The 16,057-nt window shown below is 40.3% G+C and overlaps 1 protein-coding gene across 6 annotated transcripts in view; it reads left to right on the top strand.

Annotated features, from left to right (window-relative positions):
- Positions 1 to 408: 408 nt before the first annotated feature.
- Positions 409 to 16,057, top strand: part of atrnl1a (attractin-like 1a) — a 450,037-nt gene continuing 434,388 nt past the window's right edge. For all 6 annotated transcript variants that reach the window (XM_041790223.1, XM_041790225.1, XM_041790224.1 and 3 more), the window contains exon 1: positions 409 to 1,197. In XM_041790223.1, the coding sequence (XP_041646157.1) occupies positions 953 to 1,197 (245 nt within the window). In that variant the 5' untranslated portion in view covers positions 409 to 952. The remainder of the gene's footprint in view (positions 1,198 to 16,057) is intronic.

The following is a 16,057-nucleotide window of genomic DNA, read 5'->3' on the forward strand; positions in this document are numbered from 1 at the left end:
AGAAAGGGGGCACATACTTTTTCACGGCACTCTGTCTATCTATCTATCTATCTATCTATCTATCTATCTATCTATCTATCTATCTATTGGGTACATAAAAAAGCGAAGCAAATTCATGAAAGCATACAGCCTCATGTCGTCATTTGTTTCCTAGTGTAACGACTTTTGCATGTCAGAAAAACACCTCCAAATCAAACTGCCATAGTAACCCGTACTAAGCCCGAGCTACACACGGATGTCACTGGCTTTGTCTCTGCTCTCTGTCCGTGCCTGCTGTATGCCTTTGACGTTTAAACGGAACTGGCCCTTTAACCGTGTGACTGCACTGCTCATGCTCGGGGCTTTGTGCTGGAGTTTCCCCCGTCAGACAACCAGCTGTGGACCTGAGAGAGAGAGAGAGCAGAGAGAGCAGCGCTGCTCTCTGTCGCATCCTCGGATAAGCACTCCGGGCAGAGGGCACGTCTTTGTCTGGGATCACTTCCAGTGAGAGAGCAGAGCACGCCGATGATCTCAGCTCCATGGTTTTATTTTATCCTCTGGATTATAGTCTGGGATGTTGTGGCAGGATCAGTCATGGTCGCGTGTTTACATCGGAACCCAGACCACGGTGGAAGTTATCCGGATGACTTGTGACGCGGCGCAAAGCGCGTAAAATGGCTTGATTCTATACTCAAACCAGATGGGTCCAGTTGGTTTGGCTTTCAAAGCGTTTTAAAGTCTGAACTATTTCCATCAAACTATTTCATCCCTTTGTCTTGCAGCTGAGCTCTCTCTACGATATGTTCTGACAGTGCGTACTTACCGCTTCCCTGCGCCTTTTCCTGAGGCGTCACAGGTAGACAACGTCTACCGACACCTCTACTGATGACAACAGATAACCTCACTGCATAGACTGACAGTTTGTGTTCCAGTAGAGGCTGCAGACTCTTAAGAAGACACGGAGGGCTCCATCATGGATGACACTGGGGGGATTCAATTATGCACGTGGACAAAGTCGTCCAAGAGGGACACCCGGGTAGTCTTGAAAACATACCTGGGAGTATTTGTGATGCTTCATCTCGTGCTTCACGCGGAAGCCTCTGCGGTGTCGAAGTCCTGCGATAAAAACTGTTATTCAGGGAAGTGCATCAACGGGAGCTGCATTTGTGACCACGGCTGGGTCGGGGATCAGTGCCAGCACTGTCAGGGAAGATTCAAGTAAGTTGGACATTAATACCTATTATATCTCCCACGTGCTTGTATGGCTCAAAAACAAGCGGTTACTTGCATCATTGTTCTGTTGAGCAAAGTCCAAAGCTGACAGCAGGGATCCCTCTAAGCTGTGTGAATGGCAGGTTGGTGATAGGATACGTCTTTATCCTTTAATTACAGCCTAACATCAGTTATCTCACTGCTACTTTGGGATCCCAAATATTGTAATTATCTGTCCTAAAGTACCAGTTTAACTCGTCTTTATGGAGAAGTGTTTAGTTTTTAGACACTTTGTGACTTTGAACTAGAAATGTGCTTGATATCAGCTCTGCTGTCAATGTATGAGGAGTGATTAATGCCACAGCAAGGCAAAGATCACTCATGATGTTCTTTAGTTTCCTTTTCACATTGATTTAAAAGATTTTAAATCTCCATCTCTTCTTTGTCAGTTAAACTCTGATGCACGGCTCTCTAGAAGTTGATACCATGAATGCACACATCAGTACAGGTCATACAAGTGTAGAAAACTTAAGTAGCTGCATAGGTTCAACTGTTTCTGGTCAAACATAAGTGCTCACCACTTTTCTAAATATGTCAACATGTAATTTTAATGCCCAGACAGGAGACTGCTTCTCAGAGTGAATGGAGCAGCTCAGAGTGACTGCCTCCCTCACTGTCACTTTAGAGAACTACTCACAGGCTTAGAAAGCCTGCCAGGGCTGCCAGCTAGCAGCAGTTGCTGTTTAAAAATAAATCAGAATTCTGAGACATGCTTTATTTGGCTTTAAAGCTGAAATACTGTATGAGAAAGGGGTTTCTGATCAAGCTGCTGAGTTCTGCAAGTTTTAAAACAAGTACAGGGTGACTATTCTAAAACTTATACAGAGGAGAGATGGGTTGGTTTCAGTCTGACTGTCACATGTCACTACTCCTACATGCTGGAACCCTTAGCAAGGGAAGGCAGCAAGTATCAGTCAACACTGATATGGGAAAGGATGTGATATTTTGTGTCAGATGAAGGAGGTAGCTCTTATGTTGTTCTCTGGAAGATGTAAAAATGCAGCTACTAACTGTGATGGAGATCAAGCAGAGATGGCAGGCAGCTTTGACTTTGATCATGGCTCAGCTTGTCATTCCCCACTCTCTCACCCTGGTTTTTTATCCACTGATGGGATGGAATGGGACTGTATTGTAAGATTTGATTAATACAGTACTGTTGCTACTTACAGCTACTGGCGCTTATTGAGTTTTGTCCTATAATCAGTGTGTAATTTTCATCCCTCATACCTATTTTATTAGATGGAAATCAATGTATATGAGTAATAGGGCTGGGCAGTCAATCAAAAATTAGATTAAATCGCAATATGGCCTGCTGCAATTAACAAATCGCAGAAGTTGCAATTTTACTTTTACTTCAAATTTGTCAAAATAGCACTTTAATACATTCATTTTTGCAGCAGCAGAGTTTTTATGCATATAATTATAATTATAAATCATAATAATCCAAGTGTATTTTTTTTAACGGTTTACAAGAATCCTCCTTTTCTTGTTTTATGTATGTTTTTGTTTTAGTCAAAATGAGTGACATAAAAATGATAATCCCCTTCAATAAAGCAGTGGGTATCAAATTTGCAATATGAGCAGAAATAACTAGTTTATTCTATCTAATACTGATGAAGCTTGCCACTAGTTCAAACCCTCAGCTGTGGCCAGCTTATAGCCAGCTTCACCTCCCCCACCCCAGCCACCTCCTTTATAGCTTAAAGCTTGTTGCACACTCATGTTCAGATTTATGCTACTGTGGATAAGTTGCTTCTAAAATAATTTCTTTGTTTTCAATGCACATTGTCATTTATGTATCTATTCATATAGGGGTTCCTAGCTATGCACTCCCTGAAAAGTCAAAGCAGCTGCTTGACTAACCCAGGGAGCATCTTAAGGGCAGAGCCTTCTCCACCAAGTTAAAATGTATATCCATTTTGCAATAAAATGGTTAAATGTTTGATGAGTGTTCCTGACTGTTGTAGTTTATGATATAGAATAATTTATTGCTTGAATTTGTTGAAAAATGCACAAGTTGAGGAACCTAATAACAATCGCATCTTAAATTGTAATTGCAATATTAGAAATAAAAATCACAATTAGATTATTTTTTCAAATTGTTCAGCCCTAATAAGTAACACTATTGATCAGTTTAAAACAAAGTATCTAAATTATACTTTTGTGTTAAAAATGTGCATACTGACTGCCCTGTGCAGGTTTATACAATCTACTTCAACAGAATTTATTTAGAAACATTTTTACTGCCTCAATAACATACAGTGCCATCTGTTGTCATCACAGAGCTTAATAGTTGCTGCCTACTTTTTTTTTTTTTAATGTCTTTTAACTTCACTGGTAGCAGCCAACAGCTGAAATTTGTGACTCCATCAATCAGAGACATTTCTGTGACACTCTAAGACATTTCGATATTTCGCCAATTTCACAGGAAGTCGCCATAATTTTCTTATAGAGAATCTGAATTGCTTCAAATTTTACATGTATGATCAGGATTTGACCCTCTAAATGTTTAAGTTCCTGGCCTTGATGTAGCGCCACCTACTGGGAGAAGCCAGTAACACCTGGAACATAAGATGTGGCATCATCTTTTAATTTTACATGATAAATATCAGTCCTAGCCTCACCACAACAACATATCAGTAAAAAAAATTCTTTGCCGTACTGCCCCCTGCTGTTGAAGAGCAGTGCAGCCTCGTGTACAAAGTGCACTATACTCATTGTTTCACACCTGTAGTCCTGGGAGGATCTACATGATGGTGTCTGCTGTGCTGCAGCACATTGCACAGGTTTGCTAACGTCCAACTATTGCTACACACCTGTGGTTGCTATACAGCCCGACATGGGCAACACCGAAAATACAACAAAGCTGTCATTGTGACAAAAGTGAAGGGTGAGGGATTCTCCACTAGATATACTGTACTGATGCTGTAGGTAAACAACCACCAAAGTGAAGTTGTGGCAAAGACTCTGCTGTTTTAGTGATTTAGATGTCCCAGGTGCTATGTAAGGCCCCAAATCTCGCAGCTTAAATTGATAACTCAATTAGTCTTTGGTTTTCATTAGTTGTAGACATCCGCCATCCCTATCAAGAGATAGATATCTGTGCTGCAGCTTCATGTAGCAGTCAGTGGTAGATGCCACTTTCCTAAGATCTTTCTGCCTTCCGGGCCTTTGTGCAGGTCACGTTGTTTTAAGATATATATAAGGGGGACCTCAGGTCGGCAAGTTGTGCACTACAGTGAATTCCTATTTCCATGTAAGAAATCTAAATTAAATCTAGTATTTATTTTCTATATTTCATAATACTGACTCTTTTAGGTATTAATTCATAAATATTCTGAAAAAATACAACTTTTAAAAATATTTTCATCACTACATAATATCCATCTGAAATAAGATAAAACTGAATTTTAAAATTTGGAAGCTGTGGTTTGCCTGGTTAGCATCCAGAAAACTTTCAAGTGGTTTAAATACAGTCTATAGAGACATGTAATACTGAAGGTGTAAGTGGTACACAAACTTTTCATCAACAGTCTTTATTAAAAGGCAAAGCCAGGGGCTAAAAGGCTAAGTCTAGCGGTTAGGCTCGGCCTCATGTATGTGGGCAGCTGAGGTTCAAGTCCGACCTATGTCTCCTTTGTTGCATGTCATTCTCCACTCTCTCATCCCTGTTACTGACTCTATCTGCTACTATAACAGGACTTAATACAAAGTTTGTTGGGTTTAATGACAGTTTCTTTAGGTGCCAGCTGATCAGCAGCAGCATCAGAGGTGACACACAGGTTTTTCACATTGCTGCATTTCAGCTTAATTTGATTCACAATGCTGATGTGCTTAATCTTACTGGCTTACAATTATCTAATTACACTATCGGCACACAGTGCCTCTCTCAGTCATGAACGTTGTAGTACTATTTAGGGTATCTAATAGGTGGCTACAAGCATTTAAACAGATCTACCAATCACATGTTGATCATATTTGATCAATATTGTTCCTGAGCAGTTGGAGCATCTGTGGTGGCTTCAATATTTTTCCTCTCTAATGGTTTAATTTAACAGCATGATTCATCACAGTTTATCTCTGCTGCCGGATTTCAGCCCAATCCTACAATAGCGAATGTCACATTGATAAAAGTCAGAAAAATGCCTACTTCAGAGAATATTTAAAAAATACTCATACACTGTGAGAGCAATACTTAGACTGACCACACAGAGATTGAACAATAGACACGTCTTTAATCAAGGCTATCTCTTTCCCCTAAAGTCAGCCCTCATATCCTTCATAGAAAGTGAAAATGCCTTGTCACAATCACCTCCAGCCTGCTCTTTACAAGTAAGGACGGAGAGATGGCAGGACTTCAGCCTGAGATTTTCTCTCTGGAGGATTGTATTGATTTCTCAGTCGATGTGATTGTTGTAAGAGCAGTGGACAGAACAGGCTGTAGGCTGAACAGCAGACACACAATTCGACAGGGACAAGCTTTTTTGTGTTGTGGTTACCAGTGTCAAGACACTGTTCACTAATACTAAATACTTCCCTCTCTGTCACTCTTGTTTTCTATCTCTCTCATACAAGTTAGGCATAAATCGTTGCATGACTTAAAGGTAAAAAGCTGTGGAGCCCAATGGCACAGCTGAACTCAAACAAGTATTCAGACAAATGTTGGCTTTGGCTGAAGAAGCCTTTTGAAATGCAGCTTTTCATTGTCAAAGGACACTAACTACTATACTATTACAGTGTATGCCAGTGTGTGTGGAAACAGTCTGTGGAGACCAAAAGAGGCAGAACACAATCTGCCATAACACAATCACGACACCCATCAGCAGCCATCTAACCAATTATTTTGCTTTAACTAATGTCGCTAAAAATGTTTGCATGCAAGTGAAGCTCACAGTCTGTTCTTAGCTGCCATTTCTCTATGCCAACCCAAATTTTGCCTCTCAAGTGGAATCAAAATTGAATGGTAAACAAAGGCAACTCATGGAAAAGGATGTCTTTGCCAGAGTGCTTCATTACTAATAGATGTCTTACAGGGAACTTAGAAAAATTGAAGGTTTAGATTTCATCAGGAATCACTGACAGCATGCCCTCATTTTCATGTCTGACAAAGAGTACAACAGACAAGAGAAACAGCACTGAACCTTTCAGGATTAGCTGTTTTTCTGAAGTATGAACACAAGCAAAACCCTAAATGTGTCAAACGTGAACATACAGGATACAGATTCATGCTGCTGTTTTTTTAGCATAGGACTAAACACACACCAAAGAAGACATTTTAATAAGTAAAAAACTTTATATTGATGAACATACTGGCATACAGGTGCATCTCAAAAAATTAGAATATCATGAAAAAATTCAATATTTTTTGTCACTTTTTTCTGAAAGTGAAACCCATATATTGCATAGACTTGTTACATATAGAGTGAAATATTTCAAGCCTTTATTTCTTGAAATGTTGATGATTATGGCTTACAGATAAGAAAACCCAAAATTCTTCTAGGTCCCAGAGTCTGGAGGAAGAGTGGAGAGGCATAGAATCCACATTGCTTGAAGCCCAGTGTGAAGTTTCCACAGTCAGTGATGATTTGGGCTGCCATGGCATCTGCTGGTGTTGGTCCACTGTGTTTTCTGAAGTCCACAGTCAACGCAGCCATCTACCAGGACATTTTAGAGCACTTCATGCTTCCTTCTGCTGACAAGCTTTATGGAGATGCTGATTTCATTTTCCAGCAGGACTTGGCACCTGCCCACACTGCCAAAGGTACCAAAAGCTGGTTCAATAACCATGGTGTTACTGTGCTTCATTGGCCAGCAAACTGGCCTGACCTGAACCCCATAGAGAATATATGGGGTATTGTCAAGAGGAAGATGAGAGACACCAGACCCAACAATACAGATGACCTGAAGGCTGCTATCAAAGCAACCTGGGCTTTCATTACACCTGAGCAGTGCCACAGGCTGGTCGCCTCTGTTCCACGCCACATTGATGCAGTAATTCATGCAAAAGTAGGCCCAACCAAGTATTGAGTGCATAAAAATCAACATACTTTTCAGAAGCCTGACATTTCTGTTTCAAACATCCTTTTTAAAAAATTTATCCTATGTAATCTAATTTTTTGAGACACTGAATTTTTGGTTTTCTTATCTGTAAGTCACAATCATCAACATTTTAAGAAATAAAGGCTGAATTATTTCACTCTATGTGTAACAAGTCTATATAATATATGGGTTTCACTTTCAGAAAAGAGTGACAAAAAATATTGAACGTTTTCATGATATTCTAATTTTTTGAGATGCGCCTTTACTTGTTAATATTCAGTTTGGAATGAGGGCTTTTTACATGTAATAGAGTACCTTCACAGTGTGATTTGCTTTTAAAACCATCCTTTGCCTGCATTGTTGCACTGAGGAGCAACAGATTTTCAAACAGCCTTTTCATAAGCCTTTATAAAAAGAACCCTTATCCCAACAATACTGATTATACTTTGATGCTCTGCAGACCTAACTCATTCACAGTATGGCTAGATGATCATGAGAGTGCTCTTCTTGCTGTGGCCTCAACCACCTTATATTCAAGGTGTACCTCCGACACAAACACCTGTCCCTACCTTTTTCTATCAGTGGCAGCGACACACACCTCTCCCTTTTCACCTGCTCTTACATGACTCTGCAGTCACAGATCAGGCCTGCTGCAGGGAAATCACAGTCTCTTATATTTTCAAGAAATACTTTACTTTTTAAAAGGGTGGTTAATGCATTAATTCTGACAGGAAATAAACATAAGCAGGGTGATGTAAAATGGACCAATTCTGAGTAAACAAATTAGTTGTATTTCATTAATTAAATAAAAATATATCACTGTTGGTGTTATAGCTGAAATTTGCACCAAACTGATAAAAATCTGGATTTTACAGCTTATAATTAGCTCAAACAGACATCTGCCTTGAAATATCTTTTCTGAAAAGGTGGGGCTTATGTGACGGTCGGTTTCTACGTCACAAACTCTATATAAAAGGTAGAGCGTTATCGCCTCTACTGACTTAACAATTCAGAGACCACTCCCATCCTCTCCTGCCTGCACCTGCACTGTCTCGGCTCTGAGAGCTCCGGCTATAGTAACGCCACTGCTGGAGTCAATGGACCGAACAGGTAGTGCTCAGAACCACCATGGTCCACCACGACACTATAGCCTGCATCAAGGGACTCTAGAGAGGAAAACTCCTCCACTTTAAAAGATCGCTATGAGGCAGCAGTGCTGCGGGACTCTGGCTCTCTGACTGTTGAGTGGTCATCAGAGTGACTAACCATAATCCTAACACTTCTTCTCCTGAGCCACACCTGGCCTACCTTGTGCCATCAAACATTGGATTTTTATGTGCTCCATTAATTTTTTTTCAGTCCATTACACACTCATTTTTTCCTTTGTGTAGTTCTTATCAAAATCGTTGATCCACCTGAACTACCCTGTTTTCTTTCAAAATAAAAGGTGGGCTGTAGTGCTAGTTACCCAAATTAAAGACAGTACAAAAGTCCAAAATAATAGAAAAAAACTGAAATTCAAAATGTAACAAAAGGGGGAGATTAAAGGCAATTATCTACAAAAAGAAAAAATCTCAGATTAATCGTGATTAAAAAAAGGTTATAATTTGACAGCCCTGCTTTTCAAATATCCAGCTGATCTTTTCATGACATTTCACTTCCTCTTTGTACTTTTACTTTCACTTTCTGAGCAAGTTCAAGGAGGATTGGGGAAGGCCCAATAGGAGACTGGGCAACAAACTGCTGTCATAAAGAAAACAACCAATGGCCTGCTGCTCCTGTTATATGGGCTAGTGATTGGGAAAAAGAAATCAAAGATTAATCATACCAGCCATCAAGTGCTTCTGCCAGTTTTCCAAATTACCAATCGAGCCCTGGATGACTCTGTCCTTTACATGCTTTCCTTTTTAACTGTTCGATGTGAAAAACTGAAAACAGGATTTGCTGATCTGAGTGACATAAACCTCTGCATCAGAATGAGACCCGATGATGATGACAGACATGATGACTCCCTACATGGACACAGTCAATTCCCTGCATGAATCTGCTATAGATAATAAAGATGCATCAGTATAAAAAACACCACATCACAGCTTAAAGCATCTTCTCTTAGTAGGCTGAAGGAATAGCAATTGATTCCCTATTTGCTGCTGCAAGCACTGTTCCCTCCAATAACACTTTTATTACTTTTGATGGGTGATGTTGTTGCATGGTTGACCATTGGAAAACACCAAAAGTAAAGTTACCCCTTCCATATTTAGGGTTGAGACGGACATCAAATTTAATCATCTACTGGGCCATTTAGGCCTTGTCCACACAGAGACGAAAACGATATATTACAGTTTTGTTTAGAAGAAGTTTTCCGTATACACGGGATCGTTTCAGGAAATGTCCGCATAAGCACAGAACCACTGAAAACGACTGAAAATGCTGTAGTATAAATGCCAAGCCTGTATGTGGCACTGTAATGCTGCCATGGAAATGCACTAAAAGAGAGAAGAAGATTACATAAAACTGAGACAAACTTTCCCCGAGTTGCCCTTCTGGTTGTTCTCCATGGTGGATTTAAGAACATATGGTGTATGCTGTTCTCTGTGGCAGTAAAGGAGCATCAGATAAGCTCAGTAGCTTCTGCAGCATGAACACTACCCTGTAATCCGCCATTGTTGTTTTGGTTCAACATGTGCATGCAGTGTAAGTGGGTTACGTTGTGTGTGACGTAATCGTTTCAAGATGCGTTTGGCTGTCCACACAGAGACAAAACGATAAGCGTTTACAGATTTGTTCACTTTGGGATCCTGTTTTAAAAAGCAGCATTTACAGCCCCCCAGAACAGCGTTTCCGTGTGGATGAAACGCTGATACGACAAAAAACTTTTGGGTTTACTCCTGAAATCATCTCTATGTGTTAAAAAGCTCTACTGTAGCTTGTCCATGTGGATTGTGAGCTATAGATGAATTCCCCTGTCAACAACAGATGCTGTACAAACACTGCTGTCCAAATAATTGGTTTCTGAAGGCTTCACTGTACTTGTGGCTTCATCAGTGTATGTATCATTAAGGACACAACTGGAGAGCAGTGGGGTAGAGAACAAACCTGTGCTTCAGTATCACTGCTGTGGCCTGAAAATGCTCTCTACTAAAGCCCCAGTGGTCACTAGATTGCATTTGGGACGCACACACTGTTGTGTCTCATATCCACACAGACAGATCCAATAAAGGAGAAATAGGGAGTTGACTCTCTCTGTTGATTTAAGGTTTTGGTGTTCTGTGTAGTTTTATGAGTCTGCAGTCTCGCCCTGTGTTTTCCAGTGGTGTTCTCTCACATTTCTCTCTGCTGCTCTCGTTCCCAGTGTCCAGACTAGACAAGATCTGGTTCCCATATTGAAACACATGGAAGTTGTGCTGACATGCTGAAATATACAGACTTCAGCATGAATTGTCTGAATCATTGAGTCTTGATCTTTTTTCGTTTCTCTTCTGGAAATGCTGCTCAAACAAACTCTATGAGTTATGACACATTCACATACACAATGCTAGGGGTGTAAGAAAATATTGATACACTAAAATATCCCGATATTTCGTGTCGCAATACTGTATTTATATCTTAAAATGCAGAATAAATATTTTATTAATCAATAATTTACTTTGTTGGTGTGGCGGTTTGTGGTGTAATTTCACCCCCTGTCTGCTAGTTGGCGGCAGGCATTTGATTCTTCCCTCTTATCCTCTGTTTAGACCACAAGATCACCTGAGCCTTCCGGTCGAGCGAGCCGGTCGCTCGTACCTACTGAGCAGAGTGGCTTCTGCTGCATTCATAGCAGATATGTGGACTTACTTTTGGCTTCCAAAACATTAAAGACGGTACAGACTTAGACAGAAGTCAAGTTGTTTGCAAGATATGCCTCGCCAGAGTGAAATTCTTAGACAACACAACGAACCTGAGAGCTGGACATCATAGTAAGAGCATTGCAGCTAATGGCCAATGCTGAGAACAGTCAGTCCTTAGTTTTATTTGTAAGGATCTGCACCATCTTAGTGTTGTTAGGAACGAAAGCTTCTGTAATACAATAAAAAAAAGCACTGGCCTGTCACATCATGCCCTTCCCACAACACAGTCCAGCAATCCTTAAAGCTGGACTTGAGGATCAGCTTTGTAGTGCCACATTATGTAATAACACCGTATTATGTAATAATGTCATACATTTTCAATTCAGTATGTAATAACGCTGCATTTTGTAAGCCACTAAGTGGTTAGGGTTAGGGCAAGGTAGTAGGGTAGGTGTTTAGTCTAGAGCCCTGAAGGGGGGTTAGGTTTAGGCATAAGTCACTAAGCGGTTAGCGTTAGGGCAAGGTAGTTGGGTAGGGCATACCTTGGAGCCCACACTAAGTGCTATGGTTAGGGTTATTACATAATGCAGGGTTATTACATAATGTGGCTTTACAAGCTTGTCTCCCATAGTCTTCCTCCACAAACACCTTATCGTTACTTGATGACATAAAACTGATATAAAATACAAAAGATCTGAGTACATTTACTTGTTATTGATTTATTTTTCCCCTTTTCTTTTAAAAATTCCTGGGGGCATTTTAATTCTTTAGAGCAAATGGGGAAAATCCTCATCTCGAGGTTGCACAAAGATATTTAAAATGCTAGATGATGCAGGACTATACGTTTTTTTAAATAGCTTAATTCTGTTTTCTTCTATTCCATATAACTTAAAATTACATAGTAGTTATACATATAACATTTACAAAAAATATCGCATTATATCAATATCAGCACCCCTGTATCGCGATACATATCGTATCCCCAGATTCTTGCCAATACATAGCCTTGCTACACAATGCTGTCGTCCTCTGCCAACTCTGCTGATCCTGGCCTCATCTCTATAACATCTCTGTGACAGCCTCTGAAGTTGGCATAGGAAGGATTTCGTTGTGCCCCCTTTATGCGTCTGCAACCTTTACAATTAACTTTGTTAGGTTAAGCTATAGATAATATAGCTACATCATTAACAGTACATAAGCCAATAAAGCTAAGTTTGCTTTTAGCAATGTTTTTTCTTAAGCAAATGTAGCTAAAGCTACCACAGCTACTTTTTGAACTTTACCGAAGCCATGTTAGCTACATAGCTCTCCTGTCTACTTAGCTTACACAGCTAACAGAGCTTTTTAAGTTTAAAGTTTAGCAGCAGGAATTGACAACAGGTGACAGGTAAATGCAGGATATAATCAGGGAGGGAGGACTGTTATTTTGTTTGTGGGGGAGAGAAAAATTTAAAGGCGGCAGGTTTTTGGGTAGGCACCAGTCTGGCCAGTTAAAGGGTGCTAAGGACTGGGAGATGCAGGTAGAATTGGGAGGGAAACTTGTTGTAGCACAGAAGATAGTCTGCACTAGTTTGAGTCCTGATATAGTGCCAGTCAGCAAATAGTTTATTTTGTAGAGCTGTCAGTTCCATGGGAGGTTTCTGTGGAGGAAGCTTATGAAAGGAATAAAGCTTAGATACGCAGATTTAGGAGCAGAATCTGAACAGGGAAGGTGAAAAGTTAGGACTCGCCCAGTGGAAGTGGGATGTACAGGGTTTGTGGCAAGGTCAGCAGTTTCATTACTTAGAGAGCTCGGAGTACGGGGACAGAATTTTGAAAAGACAGTTAAGGAGATGTCAGATGACACAGTTCATGCCAGTCAGTGGATTTGGCTAAGGAGGAATAATGCTGGCTGGGGAAAACCCCCAAACTCCTCTGTTTTCTCTCTCTTCCCTCATGAAAATGAGGGAGTAGGAGGAGATAGAGCCTCAAGCCCTGTCAGGCAGGGGTGAGTGCTAGTTCCAGTCAGGGCACCTCACCTAGAGCTCTGCCTCCTTCATCACATTACTAAGTTCTCCCTCTCTCCTTATTTTCTCTTGTGTACTTTTTGCGGTTTCATGTGTAATATAGCTGAAAGTTATCCTGTTGTAGTTGTAATTATGAGTTCTGTTAGGGAAGGTAGTATCAGCATCGTTGCTCTGTGGAGCTTGCATATATGGAGCCTGGGTCTGTCAAAGGTGGTATTTCTGTTTTGGTTGCAGTGGCCATGTGGTAGGGTAGATAAGGTAGAGAGTGTCTTCATGTTGGCATGGTGAGAACTGGTATGGAGAGGGACGGCTCTGGGAGGCTGAAATCACCGTTCAGCCCTCTGAAGGTGTCGTGGGACTAACTGAATAACTGAAGGCAACACCGGCAAAAAGGGTTTTTCTTGCTACCCATCAATCGGCACAGTTGGCTTGTGAAGCAAATTAGTAAGGACATAACTGGATTTAGAGACTTAGTAAGCACTTAAAGACCCTGTAAAGTGATAATGAATCTGTATCTAAGTTTGTTGTATGCTAAGTCACTGTGTTATGAACTCCTAAATCAAATTTCAGTCAACTAAAACATCTCTAAGTTTATCAAATTAAGCTTCAAAATCATTAAAAATGAGGCAATAAAATCTGCTCCAGGATGGTGTTGGCGTGTCTGTTGAATGAGCTGAAGCCACGCTAGGGGTGCGCGGTATATGCGGTAGACGGTATAGGCCTAAATGATATAAATTTGGCCTACGGTAGAGATTTGGACTCTACCGACCAATTGTAATAACGCTTGTTAATGACGTCATCGTATCTGCCTCAGTGTGAGTTAGCAGGCAAAACCGTGTTTTTTCCTCTCAAAGTCTGATGGCTGTACCACAACTAAGTCAGTGTGCTGTCTCTGTCAGCCTGCCTGGGGCTGTAACACAAATTAAGTGCTGCTTTGGCTGGTCTCAGAGCCCAGCGCTGCAGCTCTTCCTCTTACAACAGCATAAACAACCGTTTAAAAGCCATATTCTCCGTTAGGCAGCCAAAGCAAAGCTAACTCACAATACTTCCGTCAGGCTCTTCAAAATAAAAGTCCATGGCTGTTATTTTCCTGAAACGCTTTTATTGTGAACGTCTTCACTAGGAAACGTGCTCAAGTCATTAGCAGCTTAACACACCTCATCAGGTTAGAGATGAAATGTGAAACTTGGAGTGCAGTTAGAAGTAAATCTAGAAAGACTTAAAAAAAATAAAACATGTTTTCTGTGTTCCTATACTTGGAGATAAATTGAGTATGCCATCAAAGGGTTGTTTTAAGGGGAGAAGGGGGTTAATAACACTTAAATTTGGGTTAAAAAGCATTATCTCTTTTTGATTTTGTAATACCGTGATATAGTACCGTTATCGTCAAAGGCAAGAAAAATACTGTGATATGATTTTTAGACCATATCACCCAGGCCTAAGCCACGCCCACTCAGAAGAAATAATGTTACAATCTGAATGTATGACCTAATGATCAGAGTGCAACTGCCTGTCTCTGAGCCAGAGAAAGGACAAAGTCCAGTTTCTGTCATGATACTTTTAATGATCTGTAGGCCACTGTAGCTGACAGATTTGGCAAATTTACCTCACAATGAACAGAAAACAGTTTTTAACTGTTAACTTTCAATAAAGGCAGTGACATCAGCTAACAACAGACTGTATTGAGATTAACCGCTCTGTGACTTTATATTGTAGTGTCAGAGGGGCGGCAAATTCCCCACTGTTGGCTCATGACATCACCAGCCCACATATTTGCCCCGCCCAAATTAAACCAAGCCGGGAAAGAGGTGAAAAAATTTCTAATGGTCCAAATCCAGAATTCAGTCACATGTAGATCTCAGTGTTTTCACATGTTTACAGCAATCATATTCCAACATATGAAGTGTGTTAAAACAAACACTTTGGATTTCACTTAACAGAGTCTTGTGGTCATCTTGTGGTCACTTTAAATGCTCTTCTGCATTGACTTTATTTTTCCACACATGGTGAAATAAGATTTGTAGACATTAGACCAGTGACTCTCAATTGGTCTGATTTCAGGACCCACCAGCATCACCTTGTAAATAAGAAACATTTTAGATTTATTCAGTGAAAAATGTTGCATTTTGAACCTTAGATTAATCTAAATGTATGATTAAACAAGAAGACATGTAACATGTAAATAATTTGGGTTGTTTTCTAAAGAAAATTATTTCATGAAAAGAGTTTTGGTGTCCCAAGACAACAAGGGAAATAAGCCAAGATCTCAAGGAAACAAGAATGACTTAATATCACAGCAAGATGGAAATAAAATAGGGTAAATTAAAAAAAATAATCGTTTTACCATTGATTTAATACTTTTTGAACTGTTGTGCCTCAGAGAAAAGCTTTTAAAAAGGTTTTACATTTGTGTTATTTTGCATTCCTAAATTGATATTAAGTGAGGAATTTCAGGTTAGAACATTTGCTGGCTTCACAGGCCTGTGAGTCTTTTCAGTTTGACGCCTGGCACAGTCAAGAGGAACAAATCAGAAAGGTGTGCATGGTAGTTCAGCACTTCAGGGCTGCAGACTGCTGCATGAAGTGGCCCTTTCAGGAGGAAGCTTTTCATCAGTTTAAATAGGTTACCTGTTTATCCTCGATTAACCTCAGCTCGTGGCACAGGGGAGCACACTTAGCCAGACGTGACCGAGGCACAGCGTAGTCTCAACATCAACCTGTCTAATTCTGCACATCAAAGTGAATCTGTTAGCCTCAGGTTTAAGCGTATACACCACTACATTAATCTTACTGCTAAGTGAAGAAATACTGGAGGCAATGGAGAAATGATCTCAAACATTTGGAGCCATTGTCTCTTAGCAGAGATGCAGCGTGGGGTTCTGAGGATGGGGGATGATGGCGTTAATTGATAGAAGGAAGAAAGGATGAAAT

Source organism: Cheilinus undulatus, linkage group 6 (assembly GCF_018320785.1).
Source record: "Cheilinus undulatus linkage group 6, ASM1832078v1, whole genome shotgun sequence".
In the NCBI taxonomy this organism is placed as follows: Eukaryota; Metazoa; Chordata; class Actinopteri; order Labriformes; family Labridae; genus Cheilinus; species Cheilinus undulatus.